Below are 15,520 nucleotides of genomic sequence, written 5' to 3' on the forward strand. Positions count from 1 at the left end.
TGTGGTGGTCCGGCAGAAGTTTGGGCCTCAGGTGGTGGTCCGGCAGAAGTCTGGGCCTTAGATGATTTTCCGGTTGAAGTTTGGGCCTCAGATGGTGGTCTGACAGAAGTCCTGGCCTCAATTTGTGGTCTGGCAGAAGTCCAGGCCTCAGGTGGTGGTACGACAGAACTCCGGGAGTCAGGTGGTGGTCCGGCAGAACTCTGGGCGTCAGGTGGTGGTCCGGTGGAACTTCAGACCTCAAGTGGTGGTCAAGCGGAACTCCAGGCTTCATGTGGTGATATGGCGGAACTCCGGGCCTCAAGTGGTGGTCTGGTGGAGCTCAGGGCCTCAAGTGGTGATCCAGTGGAGCTCAAGGCCTCAAGTGGTGGACCGACGGATCTCAAGGCGATGGTCGAGGAGGATCGAGAAGGCAAGAGCGATCTCCGATCTCTCTCTTGCTCTTTTTCTTAGAGCCCCCTTTCAAGAGGGAGGAGGGGTCTATTTATAGATTTTATAGAGTGACATCGCCTGTAAATAAGAGGAGGATCAAGGGAAATTGAGGAGTTGCTTGGATGGACAGCCGATGTTGAATCCCTTGATCACGGATCGTTCGCTAGACATTTGAAGGTCTTAATGATGTTGAAATTCTGCGATCTTGGGCTTGTTGGATTTGTCTCGTCGAGCCAATCGATTCGAGTATAAGCTCGTTAAAATCGGAGACCGTTTGGTAACTCAAATTGCGGTTGTTTAGATTCAAAGAGTAAAAATTATGCTCCAAATGTGGAAAATCCTCATATTTTACTATTTTAGTTAAATAAAATTCAAAAATTGTTTACTTTAATTGGCATAAATTAATTTGACGAATTATGCACGTGTTTCTGTATGCATACGCACTTATATTTAAGCGAAGTAGCGAACACATACGCAAAAATAGATTTAATAGTAACTTCAAAAAAAAAAAAAACATTAGTTAATATTTTTGAATTTAATTAGAATTAAAATTTAAGTATTTTTTTATTTAAATATTATGGATGAAACTTTACTCAAATGCATTTGATTCATCTACATATTATAGTTTTGTGTTTATGGATCATTTAGACTTAACTTGTTTGATTAGATTAGCCTAATCTACATAACTGAGGCTTCGTTTACGATAACTTTCTTACTGCTTCTTAAAGCAGTTTTTTAAAATAAAAATTTTAATTTTTAAACTAGAAACCTTCTTTAAAAAGTAATAAAAAAGCCGTCCTAAATGAAGCCTCAATCATGTGTTATACTAGACCTAATTTAGGTTTTACTTGGGATGACTTTCTTACTGTTTCTTAAAGCAGTTTTCTAGTACTTAAAAGCTGATTTAAAATTTTTGTACTAAAAAACTGCTTTAAAAAGTAGTAAGAAAGCCATCCCAAATGAAGCCTTCGCTTCTCTCTCTTGATCATATTAATAGTTTGATTATATTATTTTTATCACATTGATTATTGCTATCATTAGTACATACACTAGGTGCGCATTGAGTTGTCTCGGTCCATAACACACTAAGATAATGTGTTAGTGCAATGAACCCTCCTATCACATTCATATTTAGCTTCAAGATACTGTAACCTAGTATGATTCATTGCACTCTGGTCAGTTATACGAACCATAAATCGTGTACTGCTCTACAACACTTTGAATCATCACTAACCTTATAATCAATAAATCAAATTTCATGAATAGTGTTACGTTCATCATCATAAATTATATGGCACAATGAGTGGAATATTTAAATTACAAATCTTCTATGTGAAATCGTGTAATTGAATTTTTCTTGAATGAAATTTCATCCACATAAAATTTCCTATATGGGCCTCATTTTAAGAAATGAAATATACCATTGCATTTTGAAGATTCAACACAACTTCCCTCTATTTTTCATACCTATCACACCACACTCTAGGAAGTTTGCAATGTGATCATAAAATAGTGGAAGCTACTAGAAAGTTTTTTAAGGCCTCAGTGAATACTCCTAATTTTCTTACTGAAGTTCATCCCCGCTTCTGCAAAACTGGATTAACCATAAAGGGAACTAACACTCAAATTAACAAGATATGTAATATATTGTTCTTAATCTCTACGGTGTATTTTGATGATATTTTAATATATAATAAGACAAATTTATAGTATTTTACAAATTTGATGTAAATTGAAAAGTATTTGGAACAAAATAAAACACTTATTAACTTGAAGAACAGTGATTCCCTCATCGATCAATTGTTATTTTTAGATTTTATTATCAATGATGATGGCATTGATGTAGATGAACAAAAAATCAACACACATAAGAGTGGTCTTCCCATTAATTTTTTTAGTGAAAATATAAATGACACTAGGCATAAATGAACAGCATATGAACAAAAATTGTATGTCATTGTAGGAGTTTTATAATAGTAGTGCATTATCATATACAAAAGAATTTTATTTTATATAATTAGTATTAAGCCTTCAAATATATGAACTCTCAAGAGAGTATAATCTCATATACATGTTAAATCAATTATCTTCCTTAAGGAGTTCATCTTTCTCTTCAAGCACCGAGCGGAACGATCAAATCAAACAATAGATGCTCTAAACCGATGAACTAATCTATTTGTCGCCATGTAGGTCGAATTAGTGGGATTCAAAGCACTCATAAATTTATATGTTAATGATGCAAATGCCAATAACATATGGAGCATATATATTCAATATAGTAATACAAATATCTATATCTATACTACTATTATAAAAGCCGCTTGAATTTCCTTTCGCAGCAAATCTTAGCCATCCATTTCATCTTTTTTAAAATTATCTTGACCATTCAATATATTTAAAGTAATTAATAAATCTCCTTCTATACAATAATTATTTAATTTGCTACCGGTTACAAGTAGCTAATACATATATTATGCTAATTAATTCCTCTTGCTGCTCATTAATTTACTATCTCAAATAAACCGTTTCATATTCCTTTTATTATTTAAAAAAATACTTTTTTATTCTTCTCAAAACGGGATTCATATTCATGCTAATTAATTTCTCTTGCTGCTGCTCATTAATTTACTATCTCAAAGAAACCGCTTCATATTCCTTTTATTATTTTTAAAAAATTACGTTTTTATTCTTCTCAAAGCGGGATTCATATTCCTACATTATAATTAACGTCCGCAGCTAATTAATTTGATATCCGTTTAATTTCGGTTACCAAAAATTCTGAACCGCGATTACTGTCGCCTTGGCTCTTCGGCTCGCGCTTGCCCTAGCTTCCTTCGCTCATCCATTCGAGTATAAGCTCGTTAAAATTAGAGACCGTTTGGTAACTCAAATTGCGGTTTGAACCTTCCAACAGCGTTTCTGTTCTTGATTCGGACCCATTTGGGCTCAGATTGGGTCGAATTTGGTGTCGCTGGGTTCGTATTTCCGAGACGCTCAGTTTGACTGTAAGTTTGCTAAAATTGGAGTTCAGGTGCTCCTGGATTTAATCTTTGAAGTTTCCAACTTGATTTTTGCATCGAGATTCGTGCCCGATCAAGATAATTTTTGCATGACGTATCAATTGTATATACTGTTTACATATTACAATTTTGTCAACTTTGCTGATTTATTTTTTGGAGATCTTTGGGCTATATGGAATACCCAAATTCCTCACTTTTAATCATGATATAAAGGTTCGTTTGGGACAGTTTTTTTACTTATTTGCATTCATAATTTTTATTTGGTCGATATTTTTTTGCTGTTTCAATAATTTTTTGTGCCATAAAGCTGCTTTCTACAACAACTTTTAAAAAGATATTTTTTCCTCCACAACAGCTTTACAATCAACTTTATAAAAAGCTACAACCGGCCCAAATAAATCCTAAGTTTGTGAGTCATTTATGGAGAAAGAAATTTGATACTACCTTGATGCTTAGTAGTGCATAGCATCCATAAACGGACAAGTAATTGAAGTCAAAAACCTTACCCGGGCTCCATAAGTAATGCATCGTTGATGCTGGGCCAAAATTGTGAGAAATTATTACATGCGGATTCCTGACGTAGTTTTTCGTTCAGGCTCCGCACATAATAATTTTTTTCAAAATCGTAGGATCAAGCACTTGTTAAGTAGAATATACCTTTAGTATAGTTAATTGATGACACCAAAATACCAGTAGTTGAACTACTATTACTTTAGCTATTATAAGTAAACAAAAATGTTGAACACATAGGAGCTAAAAATTTGACACCTTCACTAGGAAGTGAGGCAAAAACTTGAAGAAGCTAATGGAAAATACAAACTAGCCGTTGACTAGCACTGCCGCCAAAAATTCTTCAGAGTGATCTTATCATGATTCATTTCAACAAACACTGATACCCATCTACCAATTACTACAAACTACAAGCTAAAAAAATTTGTCCATCCCAATAGAGAAGATGCTCGGCAATGATGCTTCCATCATGGACTTGCTTTACCATTTGAAAATCTCCAAGACTCTCATTGTCAGAGACATCTTTGAATTTCATCCTCTGATGAAGCCACTGAACTCAGAGTAGAGTTCTTCAGAATGTCAAGAGGATTGATGCAGTGCCTATGGCACAATCACCACCACACATCAAATATTTAAATGTAATTACTCATTGTTTAATTTTTTAGAATAATTAATATAATAATTATGTGAGACGTCGCAGTAATTATTTAAGTATATATATTTAATTATATAAACCATTAAGTGGTCCATATATTTGAATTATTGAAATTTAATTATTTATATGAAATTCTATTGGTCAAGAAGAGATAATTTAATCTATCGTTTATGGACCGTTTGATCAAATAACTCCTATGAGCAGTTATTATAATTAATCTGTAGGAAATAACTACCAGTCTTCTCTATCTCTCCATTATGAGAGTTAGTTTGTTCCATAGAGAATTAACTCATGAAAGAAGAAAGTGAAAGGTGAAAGCCGCTACTCTCCATGGCTAATCGTATCTATAACTCCATCTGCTCTTCCATCGGCCTGCTTGTGCCGGGTGTAAAGGCCTACGACCATTTTGTCCTACGGGATAGTGTGATCGTATTCTTTGCATTCGAACCGCACGAGTGGAATCCTTTCGGAGACCCACACCAATGAATTAATGAATAAAGAATTATGTGTTTATTGTATTTACTATTTACAGATTACAATTTTGTCAAATTCGCTAATTTTGTTTTTTTTAGAGATCTTTGGGCTCTATGGAATACCCAAATTCCTCACTTTTGATCATGATATTAAGGGTTTTTTTTTTTGACAACTTTTTTACTTCTTCGCAATCATAATTTTAATTTGATTACTGAATTTTTACTATTTTCAATATTTTTTTGTGCCATAAAGCTGTTTTCTACAATAACTTTTAAAAAGATATTTTCTTCATAGCAGCTTTACAATCACCTTTATAAAAAACTCAACAAATCCTAAGTTTGTGAGTCTTTTATGACTAGTGTTAAGGAAGAAATTTGATACTAACTTGATGCTTAGTAGTGCATAGCATCCTTAAACGGACAAGTAATTGAAGTCAATAACCTCACCTGTGCTCCATAACTAATACATCCTTGATGTCAGGCCAAAATTGTGAGAAATTATTACATGTAGAGTCTGGACATAACTTTTCGTTCGAACTTCACACGTAATAGTTTTTCAAAATTTAGGATCAAGCACTTGTTCCAGTAGAATATACGTTCACAATATAGTCAATCGATGAACAAGGCGATTGTCTTTCTCCATTATCTACACCAAAATACCAAAGTCTGTAGTTGATCTACTATTACTATAGCTATAATAAGTAAATACAAATTTTAAACACATAGGAGCTGAAGTGAGACAACTACACTAGGAGGTGAGGCAAAAACTTGAAGAAGCCAATGGAAAATACAAACTAGCCGCTAACGAGCACTTCCGCCAAAAATTCTTCAGAGAGATCTTATCATGATTCATCTCAACAAACACTGATACCCATCTGCCACATACTACATACTACAAACTATTAGAACATAATTCTAAATAAAACCATTGTAATTATTTTCCACCTGGCATTATTTGTTTGGCTTCGGGTTGTACTATTATATGTATAAAACTCTATATATAGAGCTCTAGGCCGGCCGTAAAAGATATAGGAAATAATACAGTTTTCCATTTTCTGTTTTAGCTGTCTCGTCATTTCTTATCTTCTTCCTCTTTACTTTCTTGCTCAAGAACTCTGCAGGCTTAGCTTACAGATTTCTTCACAAACTACATCAGGGACTTGCTTTACCATTTGAAAATCTTCAAGACTCATTGTCAGAGACATCTTTGAATTTCATCCTCCAATGAAGCCACTGAAGTCTGAGTAGAGTTCTTTAGAATAGAGGATTGATGCAATGCCCACCACCACAGGGAAGCATCAAATATAATTGCTCATTGTTTAATTTGTTAGAATGATTAAATATAATAATTATGTGAGACGTCACAATAATTATTTAATTATATGAACCATTAAGTGGGCCATATATTTGAATTATTGAAATTTAATTATTTATATGAAATCTTATTGGTCAAGAAGAGATAATTTGATCAATCGCTTATGGACCGTTTGATCAAATAACTCCTATGAGCGGTTATTATAACTAATCCGTAAGAAATACTACCGGTCCTTACTCTTTCTCTCATTATGGGAGTTAGTTTGTTCCATAGAGAATTACCACATGAAAGAAGAAAGTGAAAGGAAAAAGGGAGAGAAACCGTAGTTCGGAATTCAACGAATTCAACATGAATCAAGGTATGTGTTCTTCTGATTAAAAGTTTGTGAGAATCATCTTGTTTAAGATCTTGTGGATTCAAGATTTATATAAATTCATGTTTTCGTTTCGATTTTTTTTACATAATTTATGATGCGAGTTCTTGCAAGAGTTAGAGAACTCATAATGCATGTTGCGAATTCTTGTAAGAAAGTAGAGAATTTATGCTTATTTGAAAGTTCTTGTTTAGAATATGAGAACTCCTTATCTTACATATTTCCTATATTCTTCCTATCATGTCTATCTCTTCGAGATTATAATTTCTAATTTTCTTCAGAAATGCGCTTTATCAAATGCGAACAGTAGTTGTCTTTGAATAACAGACAAGCAATGGTTAAGTGTTCCATGAATGAATATATGCATATTGTGTTAAATGGTTAGTGTTGCTGAATTCTATCTGTACTCATACAGTGACTATATTGTGTGTTAATTAGCTCTATCATGAATTGAATCAAAATAATGAGCATAATATTTGCTTTTGTCTTACAAATATGCATACAGAATTTGGTTCCATGTGTAGGAACTTGGTAAGCAACGTGATGCAACAAAATTTTATCTGTGAGTGCTTTTCCCTGTGCTTGATCAACTGAATACATGCATCACTTTCTATTTGGGATAGCCTGTGTTTATTGGATGAATGTATAGTACTTCTTTCATCCTCCAGACTTGCTCGACACCACCTTATCATCCTTTATCGCCACTTCCCCATATACTCGCGTGCGACGGTCTTCCTTTCCTATAGCAGGAGTCCCATTCTTACGATTCCAATCTGCATCTGCTTATTCGAAGAATGTGCTATGTTTGGTCAAGGCTTCTTTGCGGATGTCTTTCTACTACTGTTTAGCGCTTCTAGTATAAAAGTTAAAAATTTTTACTCAAAGCTGCTTTAAGAAGATCAAAACGTAACATATTGGGGTTTTATGCTTTATATGGTCTTAGTGAATAATCAGAAAAAATGCCTAAGTGTTTGACATCTCTTTATGATGAATAATAGCTTGAAAATTGAAGAAAGATGGATATTATGTGTGGGGATGCTGTGTAATGAAAATCCTTGTACTGCTCTTGTTCAGAGGAATCGATCAATTTGCCCATGTCTTGATTGCCATTCTGTAAACAAGAAAGCTTCCAGTTCTTCATAACCTTCCTCTCCATTGCTTTCGCCACCTGATGATAAGATCATTTCTATTTCAATAACTTGCTCAATATATCACTAAAAATTTAAACTTTGAGACTTACAGAGACTTCATCCTGTGACCATTCATCCACCAAATATAACTATTGAATACTATGATATCAACCCCAATCCAATACTTAGCATGCTTTGAGATTGAATCCACTCTTAATATTCTGTCTCTGGAGTTTGAGATGATATTTTCATCAGAATTGGACTGAACAAGGAAAGGTGCCCAATAAAACTCAAGTGAGGCATTGTAATCCTGAAATTGCACAGAACAGGAAGAACTTTCATATTACTAATGTCTTGATTAGTTGCAGAGAAAAGTAACTACAGATCTGGACTACCTCAGCCTTGAATACCGACAGAGCTTGATCGAGCTTCATCGATTTCTTATCAGATGGAATAACATACTCCACCATGCATACAAGTGACTGCCATTGCTGTCTTTGCAGTGAATCTCCAGCAAACATCAGCCTCTTTCCTCTCAGTTTCTCAAGCAGATCTGTAGGATTAAATCTGCAACAAAATGCAGATATCATGAGCTCCTGTGAAGGACTATGAAAAAAGTTCGTTATTTGTGTTTGATCGTATTTGGCACAATCTATAAATAGCTCTAGTTTAATTAATTTTTATTAATTTGTATAATTAATGAGTTAAGAACTTACATGGCCTTAGTTGATTGCGTTCAGCTCAATAATAGATATTTACATAGATGTATAAATACACATACATGTGAATGTATATTCCATAATTTATATATGACTTATATGTTGTGAATAGCTCTTGTTAGATTTGACCCTCCAACTCATGTTCGAATCCCCTCTCATGCGGCGTGACCCCTTAAGTAGGAAGAAAATAACCACGGGACCTGCACCTGTGGGGCTGGTTGTTGGTCGTCTTGCCGAGGGATTACTTAAGCCACCAAGCGCCTCATAAGGGGGTGGCAACGGGTAGATACTCATGTTTCAAAAAATACACGAGCCGAGCAAAAATAGAAAATTTTGGTTTGTTTGCTAGGAGAGCCAAGCCGAAAACCACTTGAGCTCGCTCAAATTCAGCTCTTTTACACCCCTATTTATGTGTTCTTATTTTTAATTGTGAATTGAGTATAATTACAATAACCTTGGTAAAATGCAATCATCAGGTTTCCACTCCCAGTACAAGTATTCACTATCCTTCCTTCCATTCTTCAAGCATGCTACTTGATTATCCAAGTATGGACAGCTCTCATCAGTATAAAAAGGCTTTGCTGAAGCATTGAAAACCCAATTTCCCTCTTCAATTCTGCAGTCGTTAGGATCAAAATTTATCTTATCTTCATCGATGAAATCATCTTCTGCCACAGTATTTTGCTTCTCCTTATCCTCTGATGATCAGAACAAAATAATATAAAAAAAAACGTATCGGATGTGTATGTAATGGTGCAAAATATTGAGAAGTAATGGTTACCTGCGGAATTTTTACTGGAATTAGAGATTGTGTGTTTTCTGGAGCAGGATTTGAGCTTAAAGCCAGTGATTGAACTGAGATCCTCAGTAAATATTAGAACTGCAAACACCACTGTGCAAATGATGATGGCCATGATTGAGAGTGGAAGCTTTCCCATTGGAATCTTCATTGTGTTACTGATGAAAAAAATATCAGGAAAAAGATAAACTTTAGTTCTTAAAGAATTGCTCTTTGGTTATTGAGTAGGAGTGAAGTTAAAGCAAAATAGACTGCTCTCCCAATCGCTGCTCATTGCTTTCAAAATAAATAATTTTATTTAGGTTGAAAGCTCATTATAATAGTAGAAAATGATGTTTCTCCCACTCTGAAATTATATCATATTCTTTGTAGAAAATTGTCTGAGAATGTTCTGATTTTTATAATTGATGAAATTAATAATTTTGTAATGGTTATCAATTTGTAGATTTGATGATTATCTAAGATAGGTAACACTAACATTTCATGTAATTTACAACTTGACCTATTTTTGGCATATGAAAGTGATTTTTCCGCTATCAATCTATCATTTGTGTGCAACCAACTATTCGGAAAGACGAGTTCAAATCAGGTTGGCCTAATTCAAGTCAAGTTGGCTTGGTTTAAGCTAAGTCGACCCGGTTCAAATCAACTTATTGGTAACTCAAGAGAAACTTATCAAGTCAATAAATAAACTCGCGCCAAGTGGGCGGGCATAGCTTATGAAGTCGATCCCAACGACTCGATAAATAAATCCTAGGAATGAAGCTGTGGGGATGCGAATTTTTATAATCAAGCTTATTCTAATAAAATCCTAGGAATTTTCACTATAGAATTCTATCTTTCTCTCTATTTTTCAAAACCTTTTGTGCACATATAAATTTATTTTCTAATATATATACAACCAAAGCTTATATATTCTACAGTTAGTTATGCCAAGTAAGATTATATATATATTCTCCAATTAATTAAGCTTAGATAGTATTTAAAATTTAAACATTCTTACTAATCATAAGAATTCATGAAGTTTTAGTTTACTGCAAATGTTATGAAAATTAATCAGAATTGATGTATGTCGAAAATAGACTTGATTGGACATGAATCTTGATGTGTATATGAATTAGAAACTTTCGTGATCAAATTAGGGTCATTTGAACTCTGGTTTCAACAAACTTATTGTCAAATTGAATGATTTGACGAGACAAACCCATTGACACAAAGAATGATCCATGTTCGTTGAGGCCGGATAAAGAACCTGAAACATAATTAAAATTTTCTCAGACATTAACAATAAAAGAATAATATATGATATTGAGAATCAATACCGGTCATCCGATGGAGTGTCCGAGATTTTGAATATATTTATGCACTCTTAAATACTATAAATATACACCCACCTTATGCATGAAGGGAATCTTAGCTTGAGATGCAAGAGAGTTCAAAGGCTTGAAGAATCGTACAGTGCCACTAGACTAACGCATAGCCACCACTGTCGAACCATAGCATGATATCTACCATAGGACTATCACTTGACCACAATCATCAGACCACCACAATTATTGTCACGAGACCATCATTCCTCGACCTCCACCATAGGATTGCCACCATCGACCATCACCGTCAAACTATTGTTGCTCGACCTCTACCATCAAATTGTCATTATTCAACCTTCATAGTCATACACCATCGCTCTATCATCTGTATTGGACTGTTATAACCTGTCATTTTCCATTGGAGTACTGATGCTTGATCCTAGTGATCGAATTGTCACTACCTTACCACTGTCATCACACTATTGATGTCAGACCACCAACAGATCATCATTATCCAACCACTATTTTTAGATCACAATTGTTGGACCATCATTATCCAATCGTTGTCGTCAAACCACTACTTTCCGACCACCATCTTTTAACCTTGACACTTTGACTATCATCTCTCGATTAAGGTTCTCTAATCATGATCCCTCAACTATGGCCCCTGACCACCATCGCTCAACTATGACCCTCTAATCACTCTCGAGTCTCACCTGATTACGGTTATTCAACCACCGTCGGTTGACTATAATCATTCGATCACCAGTGCTCAATTATAGTTCTCAAATCATCATCATTCAACTACGATCTTCTAACCACCATTATTTGACAATGGTTTTTCAACCACCATTTTTTGATACGATCTTCCAATCACTGCATCCTGACATCAATACTCCAATCACCATCATTGACTATGATCTTTAGATCATCATTGTCCAACTTAGATTTATCTTGATTTTTTTTCCCCCGATTTCCCCTTCTCAAAGGAGAATGATCAAGCTAATAACAAATAATCTTTTAAAGACAACTCACATGCCACTGAGCTCTTTCAACTTTCACAGAATTCATTCTATACAATTGTATCAGCACCATTTCTAATTGTGAGAAGAGCATAATTTTGAGTCAATGATCAATATTAGTAGAATTATTTCAACTCCATCAGACCTCTTAATTTTTTTCATTTTTCTACCTGCAATTTCTAATATGTATTATGAATCTTCATATAATGCTCAGACATTAACTTCTTCTTCTCCCATTGCAAATTTTTTGAGAAGTACCAAATAATAATAATAATAATAATAATAAACATATACTCACGCACACGTTTAGCTTAAGAATTCTCTAAGGTTATATCATTAAGGAAATATATTAATATTTTGATCTAACTTAGCCCGAATGGGTCAACAGTGGTTCATACTTATATTTATTATTTTGCCACTATGATCTATGTGGTCAAATCTAATCAAGCCGTAGAAAATACTTCTCATCATAATTGCAAGGCTTTACTCTTTTTTTAATACTTAAAACTATTATAAATGTACATGCTTTTTTTTTTCAATATTACTATGTCTGTGATTTTAATAATATATTATTTTTTATAATTTTATTCTAAACATGATGCTTTTATTATGATAAAAATTTTAATTTATTGCAAAATATACAAACATTGCCTAAAATTCTTATAAATTTATATATACAATATCAAAAAATTTATATTTACTAATATAACATTCTAATATTGAAATTATATAAAAAATATCATTAGTACTAACTTATCTAAGATAAAGTACACAATTTCATAAAAAAATAGTTTGTTGCAATTCGGAAGCTTGTCTGTATGTTTTGATTATTTCAACATTATTAGTGTTTTATTTACTTATTAATATATCACATTTTGGATATTTGTTTTCTGTGTTTCTAAGTATTTCAGGTACAATATATATCGAGCAATGACTAAAGAATCAGCTCAAGATATAGTGTAGCGTCAATATAAAAGTTAGTCTGTATGTTTGCTTAGCGACTATGCACACACACATACAAAAGAGATTAAAATTACATATTTTAATTTTTTAAAAATCGTATTGTATGATATGTTCAAACATAAATTAATTAAAATATTTAATTAAATGAGATTAGTTAAAATTTTAGTATAATTAATCGTCTTGTATGACCATCACATCGTATAGGACGATCAACTATTTTAAGAAACACTGTACAGCCATCAAATCTTGGTTACATAAATTATACAGATTTGAATTTGAAATTTAAACTAATTATATTGTACAAACTTATTCGTACTATATGATTTTTAATTAAGTTGTCTAATTTAATCCCGAGAATTAATGAATCAAATCAAATTAATCTTCATTTAGGATCATAATATAAGATCATCGATCGTATTGGACTATCACCAGAGACCTCTCCAGTACGGTCTTGGATTATTTTGGACGATCTGTTATTCGATTCAACTAATCGTATCGGATGAATCGAGCATCGTACATTCAAAGAAGAAGTAGTTTAATTGAAATTTAGGATTTTTGGAAGCTCACTTTATAAACTCTTTTGTGGCTTGTGAAAAAAAAGTTTTTTGGACAATTAAGTGACGCTTTCTTTTTGTATGAGAGCTTGGAGAGAGTCCACATTCACAAGGGAGAGAGAAAGTGAGGTTGAGAAAGTAAGAAGAGCCTTGAGGGAGTCAAGGGAGTATGAGGGGGTTCACCCAATTGCTTCAGCTGGTCTACAACTTGGGTCCTCCGGTTATATTTTTGGTGCAGCTTTTGGAGAGGAGCTCTGGGAAAAAGTATATTTGGGGTCAAAGACTTGCTAGCCGAAGAGGCTAGGGATAGCATATTCATAAACTTAGAGGTAAAAGGAGGGACAAAATCTTCATTAGGCCGAGGAGAGATCTGCATCTCCGTCGGGCTGAGGAAGCGAAAGGAGGGACAACATCTCCGCCATACCATGGAGGCTAGAGGAGAGAGATTCTTCTGGTGTGAAGAGTTTATAAGGGTGATTTTTCACTTGGTCAAGAGAGAATGGATTTTTCACCTAGCTTTGTGCTAAAAGACATATATGTTTAGTGCAATTTTCAAAGAGGATGAACTTTAGGGAGTGGATGTAGGTCAATTTAATCGAATACTATAAGCATCGATTTGCATTTTCTTATTTTTCCTGTAGTTTAATTGAAATTTACTTAATTTTGATTAGATGTGTGAAAGAGGATTTTGGTGATTGTTTTTTATTGATCTTTGTTTTGAAAATTAGTAAAAAAAAAGAAAAAAAAAACTTATTATTTCTTTTCCAAATTTTTTTTTTTAAAAACTGTGTTTGTTTTTAGTTTTGTTTTGGGTTCTTTTATTTAATCCCTTCCGCCTATTTTAAGATAAAATTTATATATTAAATGATTGAAGGATCGTAGTTAGGCTATGGTGGTCGGAAGGTTCATAATCGGACAATTAAAATTAAAGAATATAGTTAAGCAATGATGATCAAAAGGATTATAATTAAGCAATGATTGCCTGAAAATCATAATCGGGTGATAAAAGTTGAATTATCATAATCAGGCGTCTCACCTCGCAGCAACTGCTATCATCACCGAATAAATCAACTTATTGATGTTTAATAAAAACAAAATTAACTTATTTTAAAGATAATTTCCTTTTCATTAAATGATTATATTAGTTTGTTGATGTTAAGTTACTTAAAAATGTCAACTGTTATTTTTAAATTATATTTAAAAATAATATTTATATTCTGTTTTTTATTGAACAACTTACATTTTAAAATAATATAACTAAATAACATAGATTTTTTTAATACAATAGTATTCAATCAAATACAAAATATTTACAAATAACATTGACTTTCAATAATATTAATATCATATTTCCACACCCCAAAAATTATTTATTTTACATAATCTCATTTAGTGGTTCTCACGATCAAATCAGTCAACTCTTTTCCTTCTTCAGCCCTCAAACTTATATATAATTACTAAAAAGCCTATAAAAGCCTTCTTCAGTCAGACCACCCACGCCTTAAACCAGAGCCAAGTAATTACTTAAAACAATGAGGTCAATCTCTCTCCTCTTCCACGGCCTTCGTCTCCGCCACCTCCTCCTCCTCCTCCTCCTCGTCGCCGGCGTCTTCACCTCCTCCGGCATCACCGGCGGTGCTGATCCTTCCTTCGGTAATCATAGCCGTCCATTTAGTGACAGAAATCATAAATAAGTTTTTAGTATTTAGATAGAAAAGGAATTTCTCATAGAAATACTTGTCAGTAATTATCATGCATTTTATATGTCTAGTGGTGTAAATATTACTGCCGACACGAAAACCTGACTGATACGAAAATTTTATTCGGGTCTATTCGTGTAAAATGTGATTCTAGTGGGTTAGTTGGTGGGCTTGTTTAGGGTAGTTGCACCTGTTTGAAAAATATTACTTGCAGTCAACGTGGGAGTTGGTATTATATTTTTGAAAGATTTAAATACATATTGCAAAGTTTTATATTCATAGATATTTAATATCTATGTATTTGTATTTATTTATATATTATTTTAATATTTATATCACATCAAAATACATTTTATATGCATGAAAATATGTATTTATATTATTGACAATGTTGATGTGATTTAGCATCTGTTTGGAATAGCTTTCTAACTACTTTAATTTTTATATCATAATCATATTTTACTTGGGTATTATTTTCTTGTCATTAAATTTTCGCTATTTTTATATATTTCTATAGCAGAAAACTATTTTTTACAACAAGATCTACT

General features: G+C 33.2%; 1 protein-coding gene across 1 annotated transcript; it reads right to left on the reverse strand.

Moving 5' to 3' along the window:
- Nucleotides 1–7,982: 7,982 nt before the first annotated feature.
- LOC110096110 (protein trichome birefringence-like 3) lies at nt 7,983–9,671 on the reverse strand. The gene is made up of 4 exons (XM_020821882.2): nt 9,406–9,671; nt 9,079–9,322; nt 8,301–8,472; nt 7,983–8,215 (listed from the first exon to the last, which is right to left on the reverse strand). The coding sequence occupies exons 1-4, from the start codon at nt 9,572–9,574 to the stop codon at nt 8,012–8,014; spliced, it is 789 nt and encodes a 262-aa protein (XP_020677541.2). The 5' UTR covers nt 9,575–9,671; the 3' UTR covers nt 7,983–8,011.
- Between the last annotated feature and the right edge of the window lie 5,849 nt (nt 9,672–15,520).

Source organism: Dendrobium catenatum, unplaced genomic scaffold (assembly GCF_001605985.2).
Source record: "Dendrobium catenatum unplaced genomic scaffold, ASM160598v2 fragScaff_scaffold_456, whole genome shotgun sequence".
Classification (NCBI taxonomy): Eukaryota; Viridiplantae; Streptophyta; class Magnoliopsida; order Asparagales; family Orchidaceae; genus Dendrobium; species Dendrobium catenatum.

Bases quoted from the DNA above. Each gene is read 5' to 3' on its own strand.
- LOC110096110 (XM_020821882.2), bottom strand. From the start codon at position 9,574: ATGAAGATTCCAATGGGAAAGCTTCCACTCTCAATCATGGCCATCATC. The intron at 9,323-9,405 runs GTAACCATTACT...TCTGATCATCAG, and splicing joins TTCCAGTAAAAATTCCGCAG to AGGATAAGGAGAAGCAAAAT. The intron at 8,216-8,300 runs GTAGTCCAGATC...GTGCAATTTCAG, and splicing joins TGTCGGTATTCAAGGCTGAG to GATTACAATGCCTCACTTGA.